We start from the raw sequence: 24,931 nt of genomic DNA, 5'->3' as shown, positions 1-24,931 counted from the left end.
AAGCAGAATCAGTAGTGAGAAAGAATTCCTATTCAAAGCCCTTAAGGCAGGATTGCCACCCCTAAGGATATGCTACCTCAAAACAGACTATACAGCTGACACTGCCAGCATGGGACAAATGGCAATGCCGTACCAAAACCAAAGAGCCACCAGGAGAGGGGACCTCCTCTACTTTCCTTATGCATGGTAGACATAAGAGACATTTCAAGCTTCAGGTCAGAAGGTTTTTAGAAATTTCCAATTCCTTGTTCCATTAACTAGCTCTTATTTAAAAAATTCCAATCTACTAAAACTGAAAAAGTAGTAAGAGAATTGCTCCATTTCAACTATACACCATACCAAGAATGAGATTAAATTTTCCTTTTCCTCAGACTTTATATTGCATGAATACAGTTGTCAGAGCTACTCTGGCAACCGAGTCACAGTGCATCAGTTTTTCAAAAGCTCATCCTTTACAGACCTAGCAAAATCAACTGAAATGAAACTGTAGTCTACCCTCTGTTACAGCATTCTTGCTAAAGAGAGTAGCTTCTTTTTATTTTCTGCAGGGTTTGCTTTTATTTGGTTGGTTGTGGTTTGGGTTTATTTAGTCTTCTTCCAATCTGATCATCTTTTCTATCTGGACAGTAACAAGTACTGTTTCAGGTTTCACTGGAAGAGGATGACAGAAATAAAGGAAAACGATAAAAGAATACAAGAACTATGTCATCAGATAGACATGAAAAGGACATTTATATAGTAAACCTTGAGGCAGTACTATATAAAGAAAAAGCACATTCTACAGAATGCAGGAGAAAAACCCAAGGTTTCAGTAATTAGAGCTACTGTGACTAGGGTTGAAATCCTCCCATAAAAGTATTTCAACTAGATGAGAGCATGGAACACAATTTCAGCCTTCTCATCCACAAAATGGGGATTAAGAACCCAGCTCCTTTCTACCAGGAGCCTTCTAAAAATGAATATATTAAACACTGCAAGACAGTCAGACACTTCAATCCCTGAAGAGATGTAAAGAACCCAAATCAGAAACTCACTGCTAAGTACTGGGGTCCAAGTGTGTTGAGACCAGCCAGGTTTCCCCATATTGAGGCAGCACTGATCTGTTGCATTTGTTGCTGAAGTTGCTGAGCAATTCGTTTCTGCTCTTTGTCCTTCTGCGTGTCTGCAAATTTTACAACAATGGGAGAAGAGCAACCCTGCAAACAGCAATTCAAACAATTACATACTTGCTATCCCCAGCAGTCACAAAAATACTGAATTAAGACCCAGACATTGGAAGCATTCCCCTCCTCCTCTATGCATACATACAGACACAGATATATATTCAAACAGCATATTTCATCAAAGGCTCAAAATCTTGTTTGCTTTTAATTCTATTTTGTATTTTGGTATTTTCTCTGCAGATGACGTTTCTATTTCTAAAAATAATTAAAAACTCTAAAAATAGAGCAAAACAAACACAAAGGTCCAGGAGCAGTTTTTGTGAAGAAACACACAACTGCACTTGTCCTTCCCTCTGCTTTCCCTGAAACTCCATAGTGACTGCCTGACAAATTTCATCTGCTCCTGACACCCACTAACTTGTTTTACCTCCATGGTTTGTGCTTGGTGCATTGCTTTGATTGCTGTTTGTGCCATGGCTCTTGTTGTAAAAGTCACAAATGCACAACCTGGGGAAAGAACAAAAAGGAATCAAGTTGTTCACTACCTCCACAATTATTGGGACGAATACAGGAATGAAAATGCTTAGAGGGTGTGGTTTGGAATCACAGAAAAAGCTCAAATGCCAGGTTGAGTTGCAAAAGGCAGCATCCAGCATCCTCAAACTGAAAAAAAGCTTCTTGCTTTGCTTACCTCGGCTCAGGCCATCCGGGCCCCGTAATATCCTGCATTCTTCAATCTGCCCAAAGGGGGAGAACATCACTCGAATATCGTTTTCATTGCACTTCTTGGATATCATTCCAATAAACAACTTCCTATCTTCTACTGCTAAGGAATCAAAAGATAAAGAGTATTACCAGAAAATATGTGCTTACTAGATCTTAGGACCTCTCCATTAACTGTAGTTATTTCCCTTGTATTTAGGATATGGGCTTATCAAAACCAGATTCCCAGTAATGGACTGTGTCTTCAATTTAAGAGGATGTATATGAAGCACTTCAATGAACCTGACAGATGTCTGTTTTATGATTTTATGTTTATGATTTGCTGACTATTTTTAGGTTGTGAAGTCTGTGAACAACAGGAATGTAAAAAAAAAGGAAAAACTTAAAGTATGTCAGATTCAGCACTTCCCTGTATGTCTTCAGTTCTAGGTGAGAGAAGGCTGGAAGGCTTGGACTATTTTCATTGTCTGTCCTCTGCTTATTCTATCTTTAGACTACCAACATATAGCTAACTGCATATAAACAAGCAACTGAACTGCAGAAAGCTTCTTTTTAGCCTCATGCCAATCACCTAAATTTAGATATGCCCATTTCTTCATGCTCCTCTCTCAACAGTGGAAGCAACAACAGTTGCTAAAACAGAACACTTATACTTCTGTTAGTGATACACCCATTCTGATCTGCACCAAAAACACAAAAATAACACCTCAAATCAAACCACAGACCGTGCGGTACTATTTCTTGGCTCTAAATACTGATGCTATTAGATATATTAGAGTTTGAAGTGTGCAGACTGTTTTAAATAAATGGTTCAAAAAGACATTTCTCTTAACTTTCCAGTTAGTTGTTACTAATGTCAGCTAAAGGTCACTTGAGTGAGTGGGATAAATTCGAATTCAGAGCAGAATTTTATACTCTTGATTTATTTATTTAAGGATGCTAATCACCTCTGAAACACTTTCTTTTAAAAGATGAAGTGAATTATTCAGAATATCAGTTCAAAATATAAAACAGTTTAGACACAAAACACTCATCACAATATAAAATATAGTAAGTATGATGAAGGCTCTAGCAGATTCTGAAGCTTCAATAAAGTCTTCTCCTATTCAGTGCTATAGTGAGGGGAAATCAACTTGTTGAGCCTTCCATGATGCTACAAAGGAAGACTCCAAACTATTCCAGAAGACATGATTTTAACAACATTAAATCTTAATGTTGTACCTAATTAATTTTCTGGTCTTAGAGCGGAAAGATGCTTTCAAACCCTTTTAGCAGTCTATTTTAGTTCAAGAGATCCAGAATCCCTTGTCTTGGGGGCAAGTTCAAATATATAACTAATGCTTTCTTGTTTATTGTCACCTTTACTTTTTATTAACACTCAGAGTTAAATAATAGCCTCAGATTTACCATCCTATAATACCATTGAATACTATTTTCACTTTCCATTATTTTCCCAGGATACTTGTATGTGTGTTTGTATGTAATGCAAGGTCAGTTTTAGTTTAGAGAACCTATTCTGTTCTCCTCCCAAAAATATTTCAAAAGAATGACTACTTTCTAGATATATTTACACAGGAACATGTCCTGTATACCTATGGAGGAATCTGGAGATAGAATTACTCATACTGTGTATTCCATCTACTGTTTTTAATTATATTAAGAGGTAAGCTTTCTCAAACCAGGACTATCTTCTCCATGATGCAACACAAACTATTGCAAATGAAGAAAATAAAATTTGTCTGAGCCTAGAAAGGTTGAAACTACAGGATGCTAAATGCTTTCTTTGCTTAGGTTGCACCAATACAGATACATATTTGAACATGCATGTATATATGCACATAAACTCACAAGAAAATGCATGGATAAATGATTGTTTACCCAGTGGTAGATGCTAAATTTTTAATCCACCTGAAATGGTCAATGTGCAGAAATATTCAGTTTATCTTCTCTACTGAACTGCTGTTAATTCTATCCAGACAGGTCTTGAACACTTCCAAGGATGGGGAACCCACAGTTCCTCTGGGTAATGTGTTCCAGTGTCTTACAATCCTTACAGTAAAGAATTTTTTCATAAAATCTAATTTAAATCCTGTTCAGTTTAGTACTGTTATCTCTTGTGCTATCACTAGGATAAACAATCCCTCCACATCCTCCTTGCAGGCCCCCTTCAGGTATGGAGGATTGCTAGAAGGTGTCCCTGGAGCCTTTACTTCTCCAGGAGGAACAACCCCAACTCTCTCAGCCTGTCCTCATGGGGGAGGTGCCCATCCCTCTGATTATCTCAATGGCCCTTTCCTGAACATGCTTGAGCAGGTCAATGTCTTATGCTGGTAGTTCCAGAGCTGAATGCAGTACAACAGATGGGGTCTCATGACAGCAGAGAGGGAGAATCACCCCCCCCTGCCCCCAACCAGCTATTTTCTCCTTGAGATGCAGCCCAGGATATGACTGGCTTTCTGGGCTGCAAGTGCACACTGCCTGTTTATATTAATTTTTCAGTCACCAAGTCCTTCTCAGGGTTGCTCTCAATCCACTCCTCCTCAGCCTGTATCTATGTTTGCAGGACCTTGGCCTTGTTGAACTTCATGAGGTTGGCACAGCCCCACCTCTCCAGCCCATTAAGACTCCTCTGGATGACTTCTTCTCCCTCCAGAGTATCAACTGCAGCACTCAGCTTGACCCATAAGCTTGCTGAGGATGCACTCAATCCCACTGTCCATGTCCCCAGCAAAGACTTAAACCATCTTAGCACAAAGAAGAACTCACTGGATGTTTCCCTAAATGACAACATAGTTCTACCACAGGCAGCAGCAGAGGAGATACTCTGAGTCATGGAATTTGAGAGACATCACTCACACTACCTATTATTGAAAACACACCTTTCTGTTTTCACTTTTTTTCTTTTAAAAAACCAGACCACCAATTCAAGATGTCATCAAAAGGGATGATGTTAAGCAAAAGGAAAATCCTCAAGCTTCCTGACTAGCACAAATGAAGACACAAAACTGGGACTTTAGCAAAGCTTACCATTACTCTTTTCACTATCAGCTGGTTTCATCTGGATAGGATGGTGCATCTAAAACATAAAAAGATTATTTAATCCCAGATACAGTCACTTCACACTATATGAAATACATCCCATAAGAATTGTGCAAGAAATTATAGCCTAAATTGCCTCTAGAGAGGTGCACATGTATCACTACAAAAATTCCAAGAAGAAAGGCTTTCCTTATTATATGCCATCATTCTTGCCCAGAGTATTATAAAACCCATGCCCACCCCCTTCACTGCCGTATCATTCTTTTAAATACTCAAAAATTCCCATAAGACCTGTTATTATATAGATCTCATAACACTGATCTTTTGAATAGTTTTTTACAACATTATTTTAGGGCAACATAATGTGTTTGTGCTTCAGTGGTGCTGGAGCTCAGAGAAACAACACAGAGCTGTGAAGAAAGCGGGGCTCTGCTCTTACTTACCCCTGGGAGGATCTTCATGTTGTGAAGAGCATTCTGTGCTTCTAGTGCAGCTTTACGGGTATAAAATGTAACAAAACAGCACCCTGCAATTGAAACAAAATGTTACCCAGGAAAGAACACTAAATCTTGGAGTGCTGCTCAGAAATTACAAGCCTCACTTCCATCTTTCCAATGCAAAATGTATGATAGGTAGAAGAGGTTAGACACTGAAACAGGAAGGTGCTACCGTTTGTGACAGTTTAAAAAAAGATTTCCAAGTGTAATGAAATAGAATATGTTCAGAACTGACCCAACATCACTACTACACCATTAAAACACTTAGACACATCTGTTGGCTACTTAAGTTTCAAACTCAATTATTTCCTAGTACCAAAACCCAACCTTGCTTCACAGGAAATATTACATATAACTGAACTGCAAATCCAGGCACAAAATTTAGTAAGGATATAATGTTTATAAGTATTTAATTAACATGAATGACTAAAGCCCCAGTTTCACATTTATCTGAAACGGCATCCCATCCAGCAACATTTTGATAATATCACAGAATCACAGTGATACTCAGGAGCAACACAGTATTGCTGGATGTTCTACTTTGCAGGTATAATCCGTACTACTCAAGCATCTCCATCACTGCTGAGCTCCAAAAGAAATTATGTTTTTTCTGAGCTCAGCTAATGACTGGATCACAGTCCAAGTATAGTTACACAAACACAGTTGAAGACTTTATAAAGTCTGGGCTTGCATGCACACATGGTCACACAGAGCTCCTACAGGGCTGTTTGAATAAGCACACAGCTAAAATGCAACTATGTGAAAGTGGCTGAAACACCAAGTCTCACAAGAGAAGTACAGAAGTTCTCACCTTTGCTTTGAGGAGGGTTTTGGCTCCTGTCCCGCAAGACATTGATTTCGTAGACAGCACCATACTGTTCAAAAAGTTCTCTTAGATCCTTCTCACACCAGCTCCGTGGGACTTGACCCACAAACATTTTGATAGCATCTAGATCAGGTTGGTCTGGGTGATCCAGTGTGCCATTCATTTTCTTTGAGCTATGAAAAACAAGAAGGCATTTCTGGTTTATACCTTCCTACAGATTCTAGACAAAAGCATGCTTACAGCAAAATTAAAGAAAATATAATTTTCTACACATATATAAATGTGTACGATGAAAATATACAAAAATATACATGTATATATACATACACATAAAAATATACATATATATGTATGAAAATATACATAAAAAGAGAAACTCTTGCACATTCCCAGTATGCATACCAGAGTACATTCACATTCATTGGCAAGCTGTGTACTTGAACCTGGAACCAAATACACTCTACACAGCTGTTTAAAACTCTGTTCCCATAATGTCGTCAACAGCTGGGATTCAGGATATAAATCTGCTGAGATAACTGAAAAATATCACTAGTGCAACCATGTAAAATTTTACAGAAGAAACCAGAACCATAAGGAACCTAAGCTCAGTCTACCTACAAACTACTGAAGTTATCAGTAATCACTGAAAATGAGAATGTTATTACAAGGTTTTTAAATGAGACTAATTTTAACTGTTTCCCAAGGTGAAGAGACATCTTAAAACAGATAAACAGAATCAAATGATCCACTGCTAAGTTTCTTCAAAGGTTTGCAAGGCAATACTTCTTTGCGAAAAGTAGGGAGCTTTCAACAATAATTGGCAAAAAACCAGGCTTAGATTGCACATGAAAAGGCTGGGATTGGACAATTCAGTTAGTTACAGACTGAATCAGGTTCAATGTCAGGATTCTAATACAGAAAAAAAGTCACTTCTTAGACTACAACACCAAAGTTTTGAGTATGGGAATCCTCAATGGGTTTCAAGGCATTCTGTCTAGCCATATGAGCAGTTTACACCCTATTAAAAAAAGTTGTGTTATGCTCCACCCAGCCAGCTGACAAGTCCTACACTGCTCCCTGTATTGACTCCTTGTTATTTGTTAGGTGCACTGTGATGTCTGTTATCAGTACTCCCAGCCTGGTACACCAGAGCACCTCTCTGCCTGCAGAAGTTTGACTGTAATGACATCCTATTGTAGCTATAGTGATTAGTTGGTTAAAATTGCTGACCAATCCCTGCATAATCTAGAAAGGACATGAAGAGTGGAACAGTAACTATACAACGATTCCCCCCACCCCCAAACTCTTTGTTGAAGAATACAGGTGGTCTTCTTCCAGAGTAGTCAGTTCTCTTTGTCTCTGCTTTGTTCCTTTGAAGATAGTTCGAATGGCTTATTAACTGCACATGACAGTAAACAGTATTCCTCTCACTGCCCATCTGAAATCGTATTCCCTCCGAAAAGAATTTAAAAAAAAATAAAAAGAAAATCCAAGCCCAGTACTCTTTAGTACTTTTCCCCGTCAATACACTGCTGTTCAGAGTCTAAGGAAAAACTGATGTTAGGGAAAACTCATATCAAAGCTGTATGAACAGACCTCAAAAATAACAAAGCTTCTTAGTAGAAGGGATAGGAAGGGAATCATCATAAATCCTTTCACTCTTCTCCACCTTCCACTCAGTAAGGGTCAGCACCTCTCCAAACAGCCAAGTGAAACAACACCTTTTACAAAGATGTAAACTACCTCTTTTCATTTCAGTTAAGAACAACTGAAAATTGTTTACCCTCTCCAATAACTTTGAGCTTTGCCTTCCATGGGTAGCTTCAAGAGCACAACATGGCTCCTATTAATGGGGCAACTCTTAACATGACCTCATCCGTATTCAAGGAATAGTTTACTCCTAACCAAAAGGTTTAGTCTGGAGTCTCTAATAGGGAAGAACAGAAAAAGTTCTTCCCACAAGTGATTTCAAGAATCCATTTTATAGTATCACACCTGTAGCATACTATAAACAGTATCATCAAACAGCTTTATTCCTCCTTAGTCCTTATCGCCACAATTATCAGACCATTTCCCTCCCCATCTAGAAACCAACATCAATATTCCATGACAACTAGGATTTCTTCAAGAAAACAAACTGCAGACTCTCCTATCTCTCCTTCCTGTCTCTCTCTGTCCCAACACACAGCAGAGGCTTGAGACAGCAATTCCAACTATCATTTTAGTTATAACTTAGACATGAAAAGAAAATACTTACACCGGGTTTGCATTCAAGGAGCAATGGTCCACCATCATCTCTGGGAGGAAATCCAACTTGAACGCGGCCATCACCTCAGTCTATGACAAACTACTAACACTAAATCAATGTACTGCCTAACCCCCAAACAACGCCACTTCCAAAAGTCCTGCAGGTCTTAACACTCAGCCACGCAAAAAACACTCAAACCACAGAAACAGAAGCTCAGGGAGACCAGCAATAGACACCACAGAAACAGGCTGGACTGGGAAAGGGACATGGAATCCCAGATTAAAAAGGGGATGTGACCATGTGAAGGGAGGCTCAGCTTAATACACAATGAAAATGCTGATGCACTAGGCTTGTTTTGTGCAATTTTCCCTGGCGAAGCAGTACTGAGTGCACTGTCAGATAAACAGAGTGTCAGATCCATGAAGATAGCAATGGGTAACAGAGCAGAAAGAATACAAACTCCAGTCTTTCCACCCCCAACTAACTCCTTGTCTCCCAAAATGGCAGACCAAGGCCTTGAAGTTCAGACAAGCACTTTCCAAATCAGCAATACTAAGGCGTGAAGTCAAGAGGTTCCTTCACCATAAACATTTTTAATAGCTGATTTCACTCTCTTCACCTTGTGCTCTACTATTGACAGTCTCAACTTCTACAGCAAAAAATGCCAACTACAACTTTCTCCAAACCTGCCAAAAAAATCAAAACTAGGAAGATTTGATTATTCAAAAATTCCTCAACAGAACACCAAAACCAATTCCTTTTATAGAAGCAAAACATACATCCTTCTAGAAACAATACTTTGTCTACAAATCCAGATATTCAGAGTCTATAAATGACCAAGAAAGGGAAAAAACCTAGTGATTTATCAAAAACCATTTTACAATCTTTGAGAACACTGATCAGAACACCTCAGCAGTTACACCGTTAAAACAGACATAGCACGTTGATCAAGGAACTGTGAGATGCATTTATATGCATTTAAAGCTTATATGCAATGTAAGCTTTTTGTTAAGTCTCCAGTACCCAAACTAATGGGGAGATAATCTGGATAAAACTGGATACACTGTGAAATGCAGAAATATTTGATTGTGGGGAATGAGTGCTGCAGAGGCAGCTGGGTGTGTTGGAGAACTCCAGGAGGAACGGTTAATTGGAGTCTAACATGAGACCAGAAACCCTTATATACGGTCGATGTAGCCACAAAATAACCTCTCAGAGCATCAAGGACTGCATGCTGGAGCAGCTGTGATCACATCTTTGTCCTCTGTCAATGACTGCAATATGTACTTGCAGTTATTCTGACTGGCCAGTTCACACAGCTTTATTTAAGCTTGAACAGTTACAGTATGTCAATAGTTTTTTTCATAAATAACATTTGCAACCTCTGAAAAAAAAATTTAAAAAGAGAACATTTCTTATCTTTTGTCAGCAGTGAGGTTAATTAAAAGGAGCCAGGCCTTGTAATACAAAGAGATATGCATACACTGCAAAATAAGAGAGGACATGAATTTCTCACACATCAGATATGCAACAGTAACTACTCCATGCATGCTCTTACTATGTGATAAATGCAAGAAAGCTTTCTCTTTAAAGAAAAAGGTGTTAGCTATCTGCTAAGCACCATTGTTAAGAACATGCAAGTAGGCATTAGGGAGCACAGGTCAATTTTCAGCTTTCAGTAAATTAAATTGTTCTATCTGCCTTTAGACACATATTACAGGTTTCCCACTTGAAAAATGCCATGCTGAGTAAAACCTATCATATTCATCATACTCAAATGCTAAATTGATCCTAGAGCCCATTTCATGCATTTGTCTAAAATGAGACTGCAGAGAAAAACTTTTCAGATTTACACGATTAAAACAACAGATTATAGGGTGTGATTCCTAGATGACATGAATCTATAGACCAACACTGTAAATTCTGGCCCTATCCAGGAAGACCAGAACTCATTCCTTTTGATCTTTCACTTATCTTTAGCTTTTTCAAGCAGCCAATAAAATGCCCCAGCTGCCATGCTCACTGTAGGTTCGATAAAAGACAGTGCTGGCAACACATAGTATAGAAAAGGGGTTTTAAAAATGTTACTGAGATTGATTGTTTACTGAAGAAAATCACTATGCCATTATGATTTGATCCTATGCCCACCCTATCCCTCATCTCTCTGCTCCTCAAAATCCAAGTCCTATCTTCTTGCTCCATTAAGATAAAACTGCAAAGTTATAGGCACTATTTGTCAGAAGGGAAAAATCAATATTAGAATGGTGAATAAATACCTGAAGATATGTCAACCAAGACTCAGCGCCTCTGGGTACCATACTTTTGAAGTAATGATGGCAACTTCAGTGACAAAACTCTGTACAAATGGGTTATTTAGTTGAAGGCTTCAAGCTAGTGAAATTAAAAGATTTACAGACTTCAATTGTGAAAATATCAGAAAGAGTGGAAAAAAAAAAAGAGTGGTATTTCACTACTGCACAAAAATAAGAATTAAGTGAGGAAGTGTTTCTTTAAAATTAGAAAAAACCAAAAGTAATCCTAACCATTTCTCACAAAAAAAAGAAAAATAAGGGAGCTAAACACACTTATTTTTTTGCTCAGATATCAAATTCCTGCTGGCTTCCAGATCCATTCTTTGACTGTTTCTATTCAAAGGATAACAGAAACAATGTCTGAAATGCCAAGCTCCATAGACTGTAGCTACACATTTAAATGTGGTGCTCATCTGACAGTATGAACATTAAGAAGCTTCTACATATTACACATTAGATCTCAATTTTTACAGTTCTGAAGCCCTAGATGATGCTGCAGAAAGTGTCATTATATGTGCTCCTGAGAGACTGCAGAGTATAAATGTTGAAAACCTTTTGCTTTTAAGTTTACAGAATTACATCACATCCTATGGCAAAAAATCCCAAAAATTCACCACAAAACCAAAAATCCTGTATCATATTCCCTTTCCTAAGAAAGACTAGTTCTAATGAGCAATTAACTCTGAAAGCTGAAGATATTACCATCTTTCATTTTATACATTCTGTACTCAGACAGCATACACAAATCTGAAGCTGAGGGACTACTGGCATGGTGAGAGCAAGCTATGGGAAAGGATGTAGGCTGTGGGGAAATCGGACACTGTGAAGCTCTGAAGGAGACAGGTCCTAGAATAAACTTCCCCTTGTATTATCTGTGCATATCCAGATTCTTACAGTGCTGCTGAATTGCAGTTTTGTTTTTAAACTGATAACCCCTAGGTTACATGCATCAAAATGCAGTAACTGCTTGTCAATATTTTGTTGTTTTATTGTTGATCATGTAAGCATGTGGTCAGAATGTTTTCTGCCTCTGCTGAAATCCAAACTGCCTCCCCATGCCTCACTGGGTACAAAAAGCCCCTTACCTAGTTGCCAAAACTGCAGTTTCTTCCTCTGCCAATCTCTTTGACTGTTATGCACAATGAGTACACAAATCTGACATACTGAGAATATTGAATTTACCATCAAAATACATGAAGTTTTTGGGCTGTCTACAATTTAGATTAAATTAACTGAAAACAATTTTTATTTATATAAACTTTTGTTGAAGTTCCCAGAGAAAATGGGGAGGAGGGGAAAAAACTGCCTTTACCTTGGAAACAGCAAAGTTTCGTGCTGCTCCCTGTTACGCATTTATGTGAGAGCAGATGAATTAGATCTAGACGCAGATTAATTTTTACAACTTATGTAAGTAAATTTAGTTCCAAAAATAGATCCTACTGTAAGCTTTTTTATCCCACTCCTTCCTCAAAATATTTCTGGGGAAAAATTTTTGAAGTACATCAATACATTCTCGATCTACTTCTCTGGCTTGTGAATGAAGTCCTGTAGCTTCTACTTCAATTAATTCTGTGAAAGCTCAAAAATAATGAATTATGAACTTTTGTCTGACTGAAGAATCCCCAGGACTCCCAGCTCAGATGAGAAAGCAAGTTACCCAGCCTTCTGGCTTATAGGACAAGGCTTTCTCTGCCTAAGTATTCTTAGAAAGAGAAAAATGAAACAGCAGCTAAACATACCCTTTTCTGATAGTAAAGACAAATTATAGCAGTAAATTATATAAAATTTCTTTTGAAAAGTTAGGGAATTATTTTTCTTGAAAAAGGAGATGAAAACTTTGCACTGAAGTGAACAAATTTGTTATTCTAATTAATTCTCAACAGTGAAGCTTATAAAAAGACAAGAAACACATACAGGTACAATTTTCCTGTCAAATTGTTTATGGGCCTCCTCAAATACATATGCTTATCTGTTCTTCCTGCTATGCAACATTCACTTCACCCAGAATCTCCTTCCCCACAATTCACAAAGCAGCTGGAGTTTCCTATGGTCACAGGAGTAAAACAGGAGTTTAGCAAAGGCAAATTGAAACTGTTAAGAGGGAACATTTACTAAATTCATAGACAAATATTTAGTGGTGGTGACTTTTGTAATCCCATCAAAGCTTAGCAAGGCTTGAACATAACTGGATGTATGCAGGGGTATCTTCCCCACTTTTATTTACTGCACATATATAAAAATCCCAACTCTATTTTTTTAAAACAGATAACCCAGGGGCTATCTGCCTCAAAATACTGCATATAAGAATTACACCTTCTAGTTAACATTAGGAAGGAACAACTAAGTAATATCATCTTTAAACACAGCCTAATAAATAAAGATTTTAGATCCATTGGTCTAATACACATAGTACTAGGCATTATCAGAAAGAAATCAAAAACCAGAATATGTCCAGTCTGTCAGTTCTCAATGTCCCTAGTCACAACTTTTCACCTTTCTAAATCAATAAATGCAGCACAAAATCTTCGTATGAATGTAGATATGGAAGACAATGTTTGAATTAACCACAGAAAAGTTACGGCTTCTCTGTAGCCACTGATATCACAACTATGAGGTGGCAAAGCAGTATATAAAGTCCTATACCTCTGTAAGCCTGTTGGATAAAGGGGTTCTGAACTGAGCTAATCAGGAAAGACCTATTGCTTGAAAATGATGTTTCAGAGAAAAATCAAGGGATTGAAAGCTGTGGTAGAAGAGAAGGCTTTATTCCCAGCTTTGTACCAACTCAGTGCAAAAATCCAAGCAACATCCCTTAGCTCTTCAATTTCCAGATGTCACATAGACAAACCAGGAGGGAAGTGATGCTCTCCGGGGGCACAGAGAGTACTGTTTGCTATACAATAAACCCATACACTAGAGAGGTGACCCTTAACACAAATTTGTCAACACATAAGAAAAGCAGAATTGGAAAAAAAAAAAAAAATAGCTCTTCCTATGGTTATGTTGTACCTTGTTAGACTAAATCCGGTATATCTCAAGATCCTTCAGTGACTTTTCCCTGTTTATTTATGTATAGATCACAGCCAACATCCACACCACTTCAGAGCTACTTGCAGATTGATGGGAAAAGAGCAAGAGCTGAATGTTCCATTTTCACTTCCCCTTCACTTAATGCTAAATTACTAGGAATTTAATGCCTTCACACACTTATTGGTCTGACAAATTAATTTGAATATGAACAGTGGATTCAAGTGTTTTCAAGAAGGACTTTACAATTACAGAATCATAGATGTGGCTGGGTTGGAATGGACCTTAATGCTCAGTTATTTCCAACGCCCCTTAACATGGACTGGAACACCTTTTACTACACCAGATTGCTCAGAGCCTCATCCAACCTGGCCTTGAACATCTCCAGGGATGGAGCATCCACAAATTCTTGTGGCAACATGCTTCAGTACCTCACCAGTCTCATAGCAATGAATTTTTTCCTAACATCTGCTCTAAACCTACTTCCAGTTTGAAGCCACTCCCACTCGTTCTGTCACTACATGCCCTTGTAAACAGTCTCCCATCTTTCCTGCAGGCTCCTTTCAGGAACTGGTGATGCCAAACAGTTCTGCTTTGACTGCCATACATTCGTTGGTCTGAACAGTCTAGGTGTCCCCTCTTGCTTTTACTTCAAACAACAATCATGAAGTGAATGCACGTGACTGCACATATCAATTGTCAAAGGGTACGTGTGGCTATTCCTTTAGGCAGCTTGTATCTCCAAACCAACTTTTCAAATAACAGGTAAGAAAGCAAAATCCTAATGACTGACACAACAGCATTCCCCCTCCAAGAAAGAAAGATGTATTTCACACACAGATTAGTACATTTTGGAACTCCTTGGCAGGATAGTGCAGATGCAACAAACTTACGTGAGCGGAAAAAGAGATTAGAAAAGTACTTGGAAGAGACCCACCAGAGGCTACCAGACAAACCACAACAGGTGAGGTTCTGAGCTTAAAACAGAAATGCTGAGAGACCACTGAGTCAGTTTTGTGGTGAAAATAAACACTAGAGGTTGTTAGCCTCTGTGAATGGCAAAGATGGGCCTAGAACATGCCAAAGAGCAGGAATTTGACTATGCGTTTGTGTTGGGACAAAACAAACTGCACTATGAAAAAAAAAAAAAAAAAAGAGTTGTCCCCTTAAAACTACTCAAGAACTGAACTATATACATATGATGTAAGTGCTCATTAAAAATATCTGCACTATATTCAATTGCTTTAGAAAGTAACACTAAACCCCGCCCAATAGCTCCCCCCAACACCACAAACTACACAACAAAAAATACCAAACCCTACACTTCTGGACTTCAGGAAATGTGACAGCACAGACGACAACCAGTATATACACTTTTTCTTCTTTTTAAAATGCCTTGCAATCGCTTTCACTATGCCACCACAAAACTGATGAACAAATTCAATCTGTGATATACTCAATATCTGGCTCATTCCCGAGGACAACTCACACCAAATAGCAGACAGTAGCCCTGCAATATGGGAGTTTATCTACCAGGAGACAGGTTACAACATCTGTTCAAATCCAAGAAGTCAAAAAAAAACCCCCACCCCAAACTGCAACTAGGTCCTGCTCTGCCAGAAACTGCTATTGACAGCAAATCTACTGTGAGCTTGGAAGAAGCTGAATTACCAGTTAGGACCCTCCAATAACACATGAATGAAGTCCACAAAGTTTAAGGCAGTGGCCTACAAACTTGTTCAATTTTCCTCTCATCTTCTGATACATTGCCTCTTCATCTGCTTGCCTGAGAGGGGACCCAGGATTGCGCTGTGAATATCCTGATGGGGCTGTGGGTATTGGAATTCTGTGATGTGAGCAACCCACAGCTCTGCAGACAATGATCTGCTTCTCTAGGACAGAACAGCTGCACGATGCTACCCTGAATTTTACTTTCTAAATGCACAGCTGTCAGCTAACACAGCAGCTTGAGGCTGCTAACCCAGTGCTTGACCTGCTGCAGCTTTGTCTGCTGCTTCAGTGATGATGCTACAAAGGCTTGCACAGGCATTACCAAAGAGAGAAAAATGGAATTTTTCTGCCCATGAGACTACCTTCTGACAGGGACCTAAAACACCCATCTCTGACCAAAAAATTTCTCATTACCCTAATGTCAATGGGGAGTATGAAAGCGGATAGCCTTCACAGCATTACCTTAATGTATATCCAATTATTCTTTCTAGAACCTACATCTATTTTTTTTTTTTAACATAAAAAACCTCCAAAGAATTTCAAATATCTGTTATAGTGGTATGTAGAGTGACAGACAACTTCAGTTAGTATATGTGGATTTTTCCAAAGGCACACAGTATGTACTCACCCTGTTTTCAAGGACACCACTAGAACAGCAGACTAGTATATCAGCTCAGTGAAATAAGGAAAAAATATACCTATAGGTAACTAAAATCTTCAAATAAAGACAGTTTCCTAGAAACTTCACCTTCTCTTTGGTGTTTAATTATGTCTTTCATATACCTATTCCCCAGTGATATATTACATGCTTACATTAATCTTCATAGAAATATAAGAAGAGGTATCTGGATTGTTTTCCTTATATTGTAATATATTTTCTTTTTCTAGCTTTAATTTTGTAATCAAAGTTCTCAATTGTTACATTCAGAATAGAGATCTGAAATTTATATTACATTTCTGTCTTTCCCTGATATATTTTGTTTATTTTGCAGATTTCTGTGACTTCTTCAGACTATGGCAACGCAGAGGGACACAAATTGTAGCTGTGAATTAAGAGCTAAGGCACAGGACACAGGAAAACTTACTGTGATGCAAAGAAGACAACAAAGGTCTGGCTGAGAAGACACTGTATTAAAGGTACCAGGCTCAAAGCATATAAGCAAACAAACTGCTAAAAAACCAACTAATGAATTTGAAGCAATTAATGCTGCACCAGTACCTGCAGAAGACATAAATACAAGTCTTAATGCAGGTTCCCTAGAAAAATTAATTTTGTCAAATCACTGACAAGGAGTAAACATCACATGCTTAACCCTCTTTGCAAGACATGTTACAATTAATAACTGATACTAGGAAAAAGCACTGATGTATCCCAGGGCAACTGCTTTTAAAGCAGATGTGCAGGTTTCTTCCCCTTGTTCTAGTATACTAAAGACAACAATAACAGAAACAATTTTAAAAAAAAGCTCTTTATCCTTCCCTCTAGGTTATGGTTTGTTTTGCTTTGGGTTTTTTTTATAAATGGATGTGAAATATCTATTTCAGGTACTGCTTAGTCTCTACAGTAAGGCATGTAAAAGAAAATGTCACTTTAAAATTGTACTTTTTTTAACATATGCAAACATTTAAGGAGTTTGATTTTGAGAAGCATTTTGAATTTTTATAATCACAGTGCTAGAATATAAAAATGCTTGCATGAGACAAAAAACTGTGGAAACTTTAAGTACCTAAGAGATATCGGAAAGACCTGTAGACACTTTGGCACTGCAGATAGAAAAAACTTCTTAAGAAAGTAGGAAAAGTGGCTTGGTCACAACAATAGCAAGAGGAAATGAAGGCAGCTGTATGACACAGGAGACAAAGCAGGAAATGAGTTTAAGAAGAGAGGACACACACTTCTACCCTGTGGAAGGACAGGACGGAACATTTAAGGCAGTGGTAAGGTTTCGAGTTTTCCCCTTGCAACCCTTCTTTTTGTTTATTGACTGAATTCAGACCCCAAGACACAGAAATAAAGAGGACAAATCACACTTGCACTTCAACGCTAATATTTACTGCAAGAGAATAAGAATATAATGTTTGCAAGCAATCTTGTGCTGAAAGCAAGGTAGAGATTCCACTTAAGGGCGTCTTTGCCCTCTTTCTCTCCTCTAAATGTTGCCTCTGAGTTTGGTTTGATTTTTTTTTAAGATAGAAATAGCTGAAGGTAAACTTCTGGCCACCTTTTTGTGCAAGAAACAATCCTGCAAGCAATTCTATGGAACAGAAAACTTTGAATACGTTTCAACATTTTTACCTTGTTGATACAAATACAGTACCTATAAATTTGGTTTCAGATACCCATGTATTTTCCTGTCCTTTCCTGTATGTATGTCCTTTCCATGGATCTGCAGCTCTCTACTTAGTCAAAAAAGATACACTGGAAAAAACCGTTTTGCAATCTCTACAATATTCGCCAGATATTTCAGGACTCATCTACACATTTTAGGACAGTCTTCTGACAGTGAAACAGAGCCAGAAGTTATTCCTCTAGGAAGGACCTGGAAACCCAGTCATTCTTGGAAAGCTCTCTACAGTCTGCTTGTCCTCAAGCCAAACATGCCATAAAGCATTACAGCAGACAAAGCAACTACATTTACACAGAGAAGGTTGTGTGGTCACATACTGGACCCAGGGGAAACAACAGAATCAGCTATACAGTTCCAGGACAATACCATGTACAAAAACTGCTGTATTTTTTTATTATTTACATTAAACTGCAGGAGGAGAACCTCTGAATCAAAAATGCCTTTCAGTTTACAGCAAGCAACACATCTTGTGCACATGTAAACTAAAACCTTAAAGTAAGAACTGGCCAGAGTCACTTCTTTTTACTTAAGAAATATAATGTGTTAACTAAAAAGAACAAACCACAAATTATTATTCTCCTTACTGAAATGCCTTAGAATAGCAGACAGACATGTTTAAAATTTTTTCTGGTAGTCTTTTTTTTTTTCTTCTTCTAAGTTTCAAGAGACCTTTTGGACTAAAAGCAACAAGTCTCAAGTTTCATTGTCCTCTGCAGCCATCAGAATAGTTGCACAAGCCATTTTGAGGAGTCCTCTAATCTCAAATAATTTTTAAGAATAGTACCAGATACAAACAAGAATCAGTAAATATTATACTACAAAAAGTCACTATTTCCCTCTCATTTCATTTTATCCGAAGAAAAGCTCTTTGTTGCATGCTACCTGAAGAAAGTTCAAATGTAGCCTAGACAGGGGCTCTCCAGGAGGGCACATTACACACTTCAAACAGTAATTGCTGCAATAATAATTTTTATGTTGAGCACCAACTTAGAGCACAATAAGGCATAATTTCCCCTTGGCATGAGGCTACATGGGTGTAGATAGCTCCAGCACTGTCCACGAGGAGAGTGGAATGGAAGTGGGATGTGGTATCCCTGAAAAGCAAAACAATTCAATTTACTGCATACACTGAAAAGTAAAAACAGAAGCAACAAGAAAAGTTCCAGGATCACTCCTGTACACTTGCAAGTACAGAAGAAATGAGATTGATTAAGTTGTTATTTTGTCTCCTAATCACAGCTGGGACTCCTGCTGCCTATTCTGGATAAGAAGCCACCTGCAGAACTGTGGAAACCTTAAGTACCTAAGAGATATCGGAAAGACCTGTAGGCACTTTGGCACTGCAGATAGAAAAAACTTCTTAAGAAAGTAGGAAAAGTGGCTTGGTCACAACAATAGCAAGAGGAAATCTTTTAAGCTACTCAGGACCACAATCTAAGTGCCAGAGAATATATTTCTGAAAAAGTATCTCTAGTGTCAAAAGAGAATCAGTATGATATATGTATCTCAGTTTTTATAATCAACTAAGAAAATATAGCCATGCTGATTTAAACATTTACTCTTTAATAAGGTCTAAATAACCATTAGATACTGTAGATTTCAACTTCAGGAAGGGCTAAGCCCAGAAAGAATGAAGAATACTACGCTGATCCAGTTCCTTCAAACAAACAAATAATTCTATCATCAAATAAATTGATATCTACTTTCCTACACTATAGATGGTTTTGGAAGTATTGAGGAAGAATTAACTTTTTACAGCAGAAGAGCCAAAATGCCTTCTAAGTTTCATGCAGGAATGACAGCTTCTCTACCTGAAAAGGCAGCAGGATCGATAGCCCAGCTGAAGTACATCTACACCAATGCACACAGCTGGGAGAAGTCTCACTATCGCCAGCCTTTGATCTCGTGGAGGACTTCAACTTACCACGTTTGCTGGAAATACAACATAGCAGAGAGGAAACAGTCTGGAAAGCTCTTGGAGTGTGTGGATGGTAGCTTCCTGACAGAGGTAGTAAGGAAGCCAGCAGGGAAGGTAGCCCACCGGATCTGTCATTTATGAACAGGGAAAGACCCGTGGGTGATGCTGGAAGCTTGTCTTGGGCATCACAGTCACAAAATGATAGTTTTTGATTCCTACAGAAGTAAGACGGTAATGGCAGCAGAACAGCCACCCTGGATACCTGGAGCACAGATGCTGGCCTGAGGAGGAGACTGGTTGATGGAGGCAGTCCTGAGTGGCAAAGGAGTCCAGGAAGGCTGGACATGCTTTAAAAAGGAAAACCTAAAGGCTCAGGAGCAGGTGTATATGCTGAAAGACAAGCCAGCGAGGAAGACCAGGCTGGCTGAAGAGAGAGTGTTGGTTGGAACTCAGGAGAGGAAGCAAAGAGTCTGTCACCTTTGGAACATGGGCAGGCAACTTGGAAGGACTACAGAGATGTCCTGAGTTTATGCAGGGAGAAAATTAGAAAGGCCAAAGCCCAACTAGAAGGTAATTTGGCTACTGCCATAAAAACCAACAAGAAATATTTTGCAAAATGCATTAGCAACAAAAGGAGGGCTAAGGAAAATCTCCTTCTGGATGCAGAAGGAAACACAGTGAAAAAGAATGAGGAAAATGGAGAGGTATTTAGAGCCTTTTTTACCTCAGTCTTTGATAACAAGTCCGGCTGTTCTCAAGGTACCCAGCCCCCCCTAAGATGGAAGACAGAGATGGGGAGCAGAATGAAACCCCCATTATCTAGGAAGAAAGGGTTAGAGATTTGCTTAATCTCCATGGGACTTAATTGCATCCACCCATGGATGCAATGAGCTGATAGAGTGTTGGGGGTTAGGTGTCCTTCTTTTAATTCTGGCTTGCCTGTGGAATTTCTACCCATTCGTTTTAAGGAAAACCTGACTGCTTGGTGGGTACTTGAGAAACGAAGAGTTTGGCTGGCCCCATCCGGGAAGGAGGGCAGGAAAAGGGGAGGACAGGGACAGTTTGGCTGGCTTCTTCAGCTTCAGAGAAGGACACTTTGCTGGCAGTGGTTGCTGCAGAGAAGCAAATTCGCCATCACCCAGACGGAGCTGCTGCTTCTTCTCCTTCTTCCCCCTCTTCATTGGTGGCCTCGCACCCCCTGTCCTGCCGGGATGTGTGGCAGTGCCAGGCACTGCCACGGAGCTGCTGATACACCTCAGCCACCAGCCCAGGATCTCAGCTCATTCCTGCTGTTCCAGCCCACTGTACCTCAGAGCCCTGCACGAGCACCGGGACTGCCCGCCCGAGGGGGCTTGTGAAGCAAAGCCTCTCCTCCTTCCCTTCCCGTCTCGGCCGAGAAAGCTGTCACAGGGTCCCTGGTTCTGTTTTCTTGCTAACGCTGTAGTTATTGTTTGTTTGCCTTGTAATACATATTAGTAAAGAACTGTTATTCCTATCCCCAGATCTCTGCCTGAGAGCCCCTTGATTTCAAAATTATAATAATTTGGAGGGAGAGGGTCTACATTTTTATTCCAAAGGAGGCTCCTGCCCTCCCTAGCAGACACCTGTCTTCCAAAACCAAGACACCGAGTTACTTTTCACCATTTACCAGCAGTCCTGCTTAACCAGGCAGGTCCCAGTTGACTAGAAGTTAGCAAATGTTACACCCCATCTACCTGAAGGGTTGAAAGGAGGATCTGGCCCATGAGCCTGACCTCTGGGATGGGGAAGGTCACAGAGCAGATCATCCTGAGTGCCATCACACAACACACAAGGAACAAGCAGGGGCTCAGGCCCAGACAGCAAGGATTTCTGAAAGGTAGGTCCTGCTTGACCAACCTGATCTCCTGTGTCAAGGTGATCTGCTGAGAGGATGAGGGAAAGGCTTTTGATGCTGTCTACCTGAACTTCAATAAAGCCTTTGACACTGTTTCCCACAGCATTCTTCTGGACAAAGTGGCTTCCTGTGATGTGAATGGGTGTACTCTTTGCTGGGTTAACTGGCTGGATGGCTGGGCCCAGAGAGTGGTGGTGCCTGGAGTTACATCCAGCTGATGGTCGGTCACCAGTGGTGATCCCCAGGGCTCAGTATTGGAGCCAGTCCTGTTTAATTTCTTTACCAATGATATGAAAGAAGGTAAGTACATCCTCAGCAAGTGTGCAGGAAACACCAAGTTGTGTGGGAGCGTGCCAGAGGATAGGAAGGCTCTGCAGAGGGGTCAGGGTAGGCTGGATCGATGGACCGAGACCAGCTGTGTGCGTCTCAACGAGTCACAGTGCGAGGTCCTGCCCTTGGATCACAACAACCCCACGTAGCGCTACAGGCTGGGGGAAGTGGGGCTGGAAAGCTGCACAGCAGAGTAGGACCTAGGAAAGGTGGTCAACAGCAGCTGAACATGAGCCAGCAGTGCCCAGGTGGCCAAGAAGGCCAAAGGCATCCTGGCCTATATCAGGAATAGCGTGGCCAGCAGAACAAGGACGGTAATTCTTCCCCTGTACTCAGCACTGGTGAGGCCACAGCTCAAGTGCTGTGTCCAATTTTGGGGCCCTCACTACAAGAAGGACACTGAGGGGCTGGAGCACATCCAGAGAAGGGCAATGGATCTGGGGAAGGATCTGGAGCTCAAGTCTTACAGGGAGAACTTTAATGACCTGGGGTTGTTTAGCCTGGAGAAAAGGAGGCTGAAGGGAGACCCTATTCTCATTACAACTACCTAAAAAAGGAGGTTGTACTGAGGAAGGGGTCAGTCTCTCTTCCCAAGTAACAAGACCAGATAAAATGGCCTCATATCACACCAGAAGACATTTAGATTGGATATTAGGAAGAATTTATTCACTGAAAGGGCTGCCAAGCATTGGAACAGGCAGCCCAGAGAAGTGTTAAAATCTCCATCCGTGGAGGTACTTGAAAAATGTGTAGATGTAGATGTTCCTGTGTTTAGGAACAGTTTTAGTGACACACTTGGCAGTGTTAGGTTAATGGTGGAACTCTGTGATCTTGAGTCTTCTCCAACCTTAAAGATTCCATGAATATCATTTAGCAATCTTCTGACGTCCATTTTTATCTCCATGCCAAAGACTTCCATTTTGGAAGGGGCTCATAGCTGCAGAAATTTTATTTGAATACCGACATGTTTCAGCATGGTATATGTGTATATGACAAGAGTCAATACAGAGGTAGGATTGACTCCTTATCTCAAAGCAAAGCTGACACCTCCTTATTTTTATTCTCTGTACCAGACCAGAAACAGAATGCCAGCAGTTTTATTCTGCTATATCTCTGTAGAGTCAATTATGATGAGGCATTTCATACTGGGACTTATACAAACAATTTAATATACCGTTATTATTAGATGTTCAAGAAAATACTCAATTCTCTTCCATTTGGACACCTTTCTTATTCACATTTAGACAGATGAATTCAACCTTATTTTGCTCTTAAGATGTGAAATCACGGACCTTGCACCAAATCAAAGCGACTTGTTTTCATCAACCAGAAACTTGGTGATTATCTTGCTATTTAAATAATCTGATTGTTTTGTTATTTAAGTAATCCAAATATATTGTTTCTGGACAATATAATATATTGTATATAATAACAAATACTTTGTTTCTGGGTTTTGCAATTGGAGAATCCCATGTGTTTGAAAAACTAGGCCTAATCAGTTTAGTCTGCCCCCAAAGATGCAAATTCTTCAGGAAAAAAGCCACAAACACAGTGATCAGTAATCTCTCTTTCCAATCTTCTGTATGGTCCTAACGGACAGCAAAGGAGCAGGAAACACCAAATACAGAGCACCAGTCATTAGAAAAGAAGTTGAGTGTTTTGCAACCCACACAATGCCTGGAGACAATGCCCTCAAACCAGGTCAATCACCAACTCTCTAAAAATTGCTTGAAAATGAAGGCGTTCCTGGATTTCTTTAACCAACTTTAGATCTTTCTACCCCATGAGTAACATATGGAGAGACAGGATATCCTGCACTTCAAAGACAAATTTGTTTTTCTTTCTAATATAGACATAACTAAATCCTTCCCAATGAATTAATGAAAACTGTAGCAAACATCTGTCCATAGCAGAAAACAACTCTTTCCTCAAGACAATATAAAAACTCAATTCTCCCTGGTTGTCTACAGACCAAAGTACACCTTAAATATTTCTGCCATAGCAGAGGTAATTCACTGGATGAATGAAAATCACCAGTTTGGTTGTGGTGATACTGATAGTGTTACTTAACACAGCAGTTACAGGTCAATTGTCTCAGAAGTGAAGCAAAACTCTTGAGGTGCACAGTATGAACAGTCTGATGTGGTTTTTTTGTTCTCCTCTGACCACACAGTAAATAATTTCAACTTCCTAAACCAGAGAAACAACTAGGTCACAGAAGAGCTTTTTACTGGGTTGTCAAGCTGACTCTATCTATAATGCAAGCTTACCACGAGAACCAAACATAACCAAAGGACACAGCACTAAACTCTCAGCTGGAAACTGAGAAGGGGCAATTGTCTCAGCTGTCCCATGAAGCTACGCCCTTACTGGACTTTTAGCACTAGAAAAATTGGACCAAAAGATCCTCGCATTTGACTCCATGCAGTTTCACACTGGACTATGTTCCTGTCTCAGCCCAGAAGGAGTTGTTCCACTAATACTCACCTTTCGAGTTTCATGTACTACAGAATACTGCAGATTTTTTCTGGTCAAGAAATTACTATGAAGACAGGCATTTCTATTTTGCAGCTATGTTTCTAAAATTATTAAATTACAGATGGAGTTAAAGACATCTATTGAATCAGTACTCACAGACCTGAACTGTTAACACTCCCAACCCCCTTTGGCAGTACAAAGGCAGGAAACTGCCGAGTTTAAGGTTCAGGGAGCACTGCTCACTGCAGTGGAAAATGACTGCTTTCATCACTGAATGTAAAAACAACTCCTCTCTAAACCTTTGAAAGGAAGCTCTACTACTCAACTGAAGGATACAACTTTAGTTGGTTCATACCTGCAGCTATGCACCTCCCTCCAGTCGTTCCAGTCTTCACTCTAAAAGATAAGGAAAAAC

At 39.5% G+C, this 24,931-nt stretch overlaps 1 protein-coding gene across 9 annotated transcripts in view; it reads right to left on the bottom strand.

Annotated features, from left to right (window-relative positions):
• CELF1 (CUGBP Elav-like family member 1) overlaps positions 1-24,931 on the bottom strand; it is a 63,131-nt gene that overhangs the window by 21,774 nt on the left and 16,426 nt on the right. For 5 of the 9 annotated variants that reach the window (XM_088057909.1, XM_088057912.1, XM_088057913.1 and 2 more), the window contains exons 2-8: positions 24,872-24,912; positions 6,234-6,421; positions 5,369-5,451; positions 4,914-4,962; positions 1,855-1,989; positions 1,591-1,670; positions 1,035-1,196 (exon numbers count right to left, since the gene is read on the bottom strand). In XM_088057909.1, coding sequence (XP_087914035.1) covers positions 1,035-1,196; positions 1,591-1,670; positions 1,855-1,989; positions 4,914-4,962; positions 5,369-5,451; positions 6,234-6,411 — 687 coding nt within the window. In that variant the 5' untranslated portion in view covers positions 6,412-6,421; positions 24,872-24,912. The remainder of the gene's footprint in view (positions 1-1,034; positions 1,197-1,590; positions 1,671-1,854; positions 1,990-4,913; positions 4,963-5,368; positions 5,452-6,233; positions 6,422-24,871; positions 24,913-24,931) is intronic. The other 4 variants (XM_088057910.1, XM_088057911.1, XM_088057914.1 and 1 more) reach the window with 1 other exon arrangement.

This window comes from Pseudopodoces humilis, chromosome 7 (genome assembly GCF_049639895.1).
Source record: "Pseudopodoces humilis isolate 2021_Gansu_Grassland_sample_001 chromosome 7, ASM4963989v1, whole genome shotgun sequence".
NCBI classification, from domain to species: Eukaryota; Metazoa; Chordata; class Aves; order Passeriformes; family Paridae; genus Pseudopodoces; species Pseudopodoces humilis.
The sequence above is the reverse complement of the archived record's forward strand: the minus strand, read 5'-3'. Positions and strand labels throughout refer to the sequence as shown.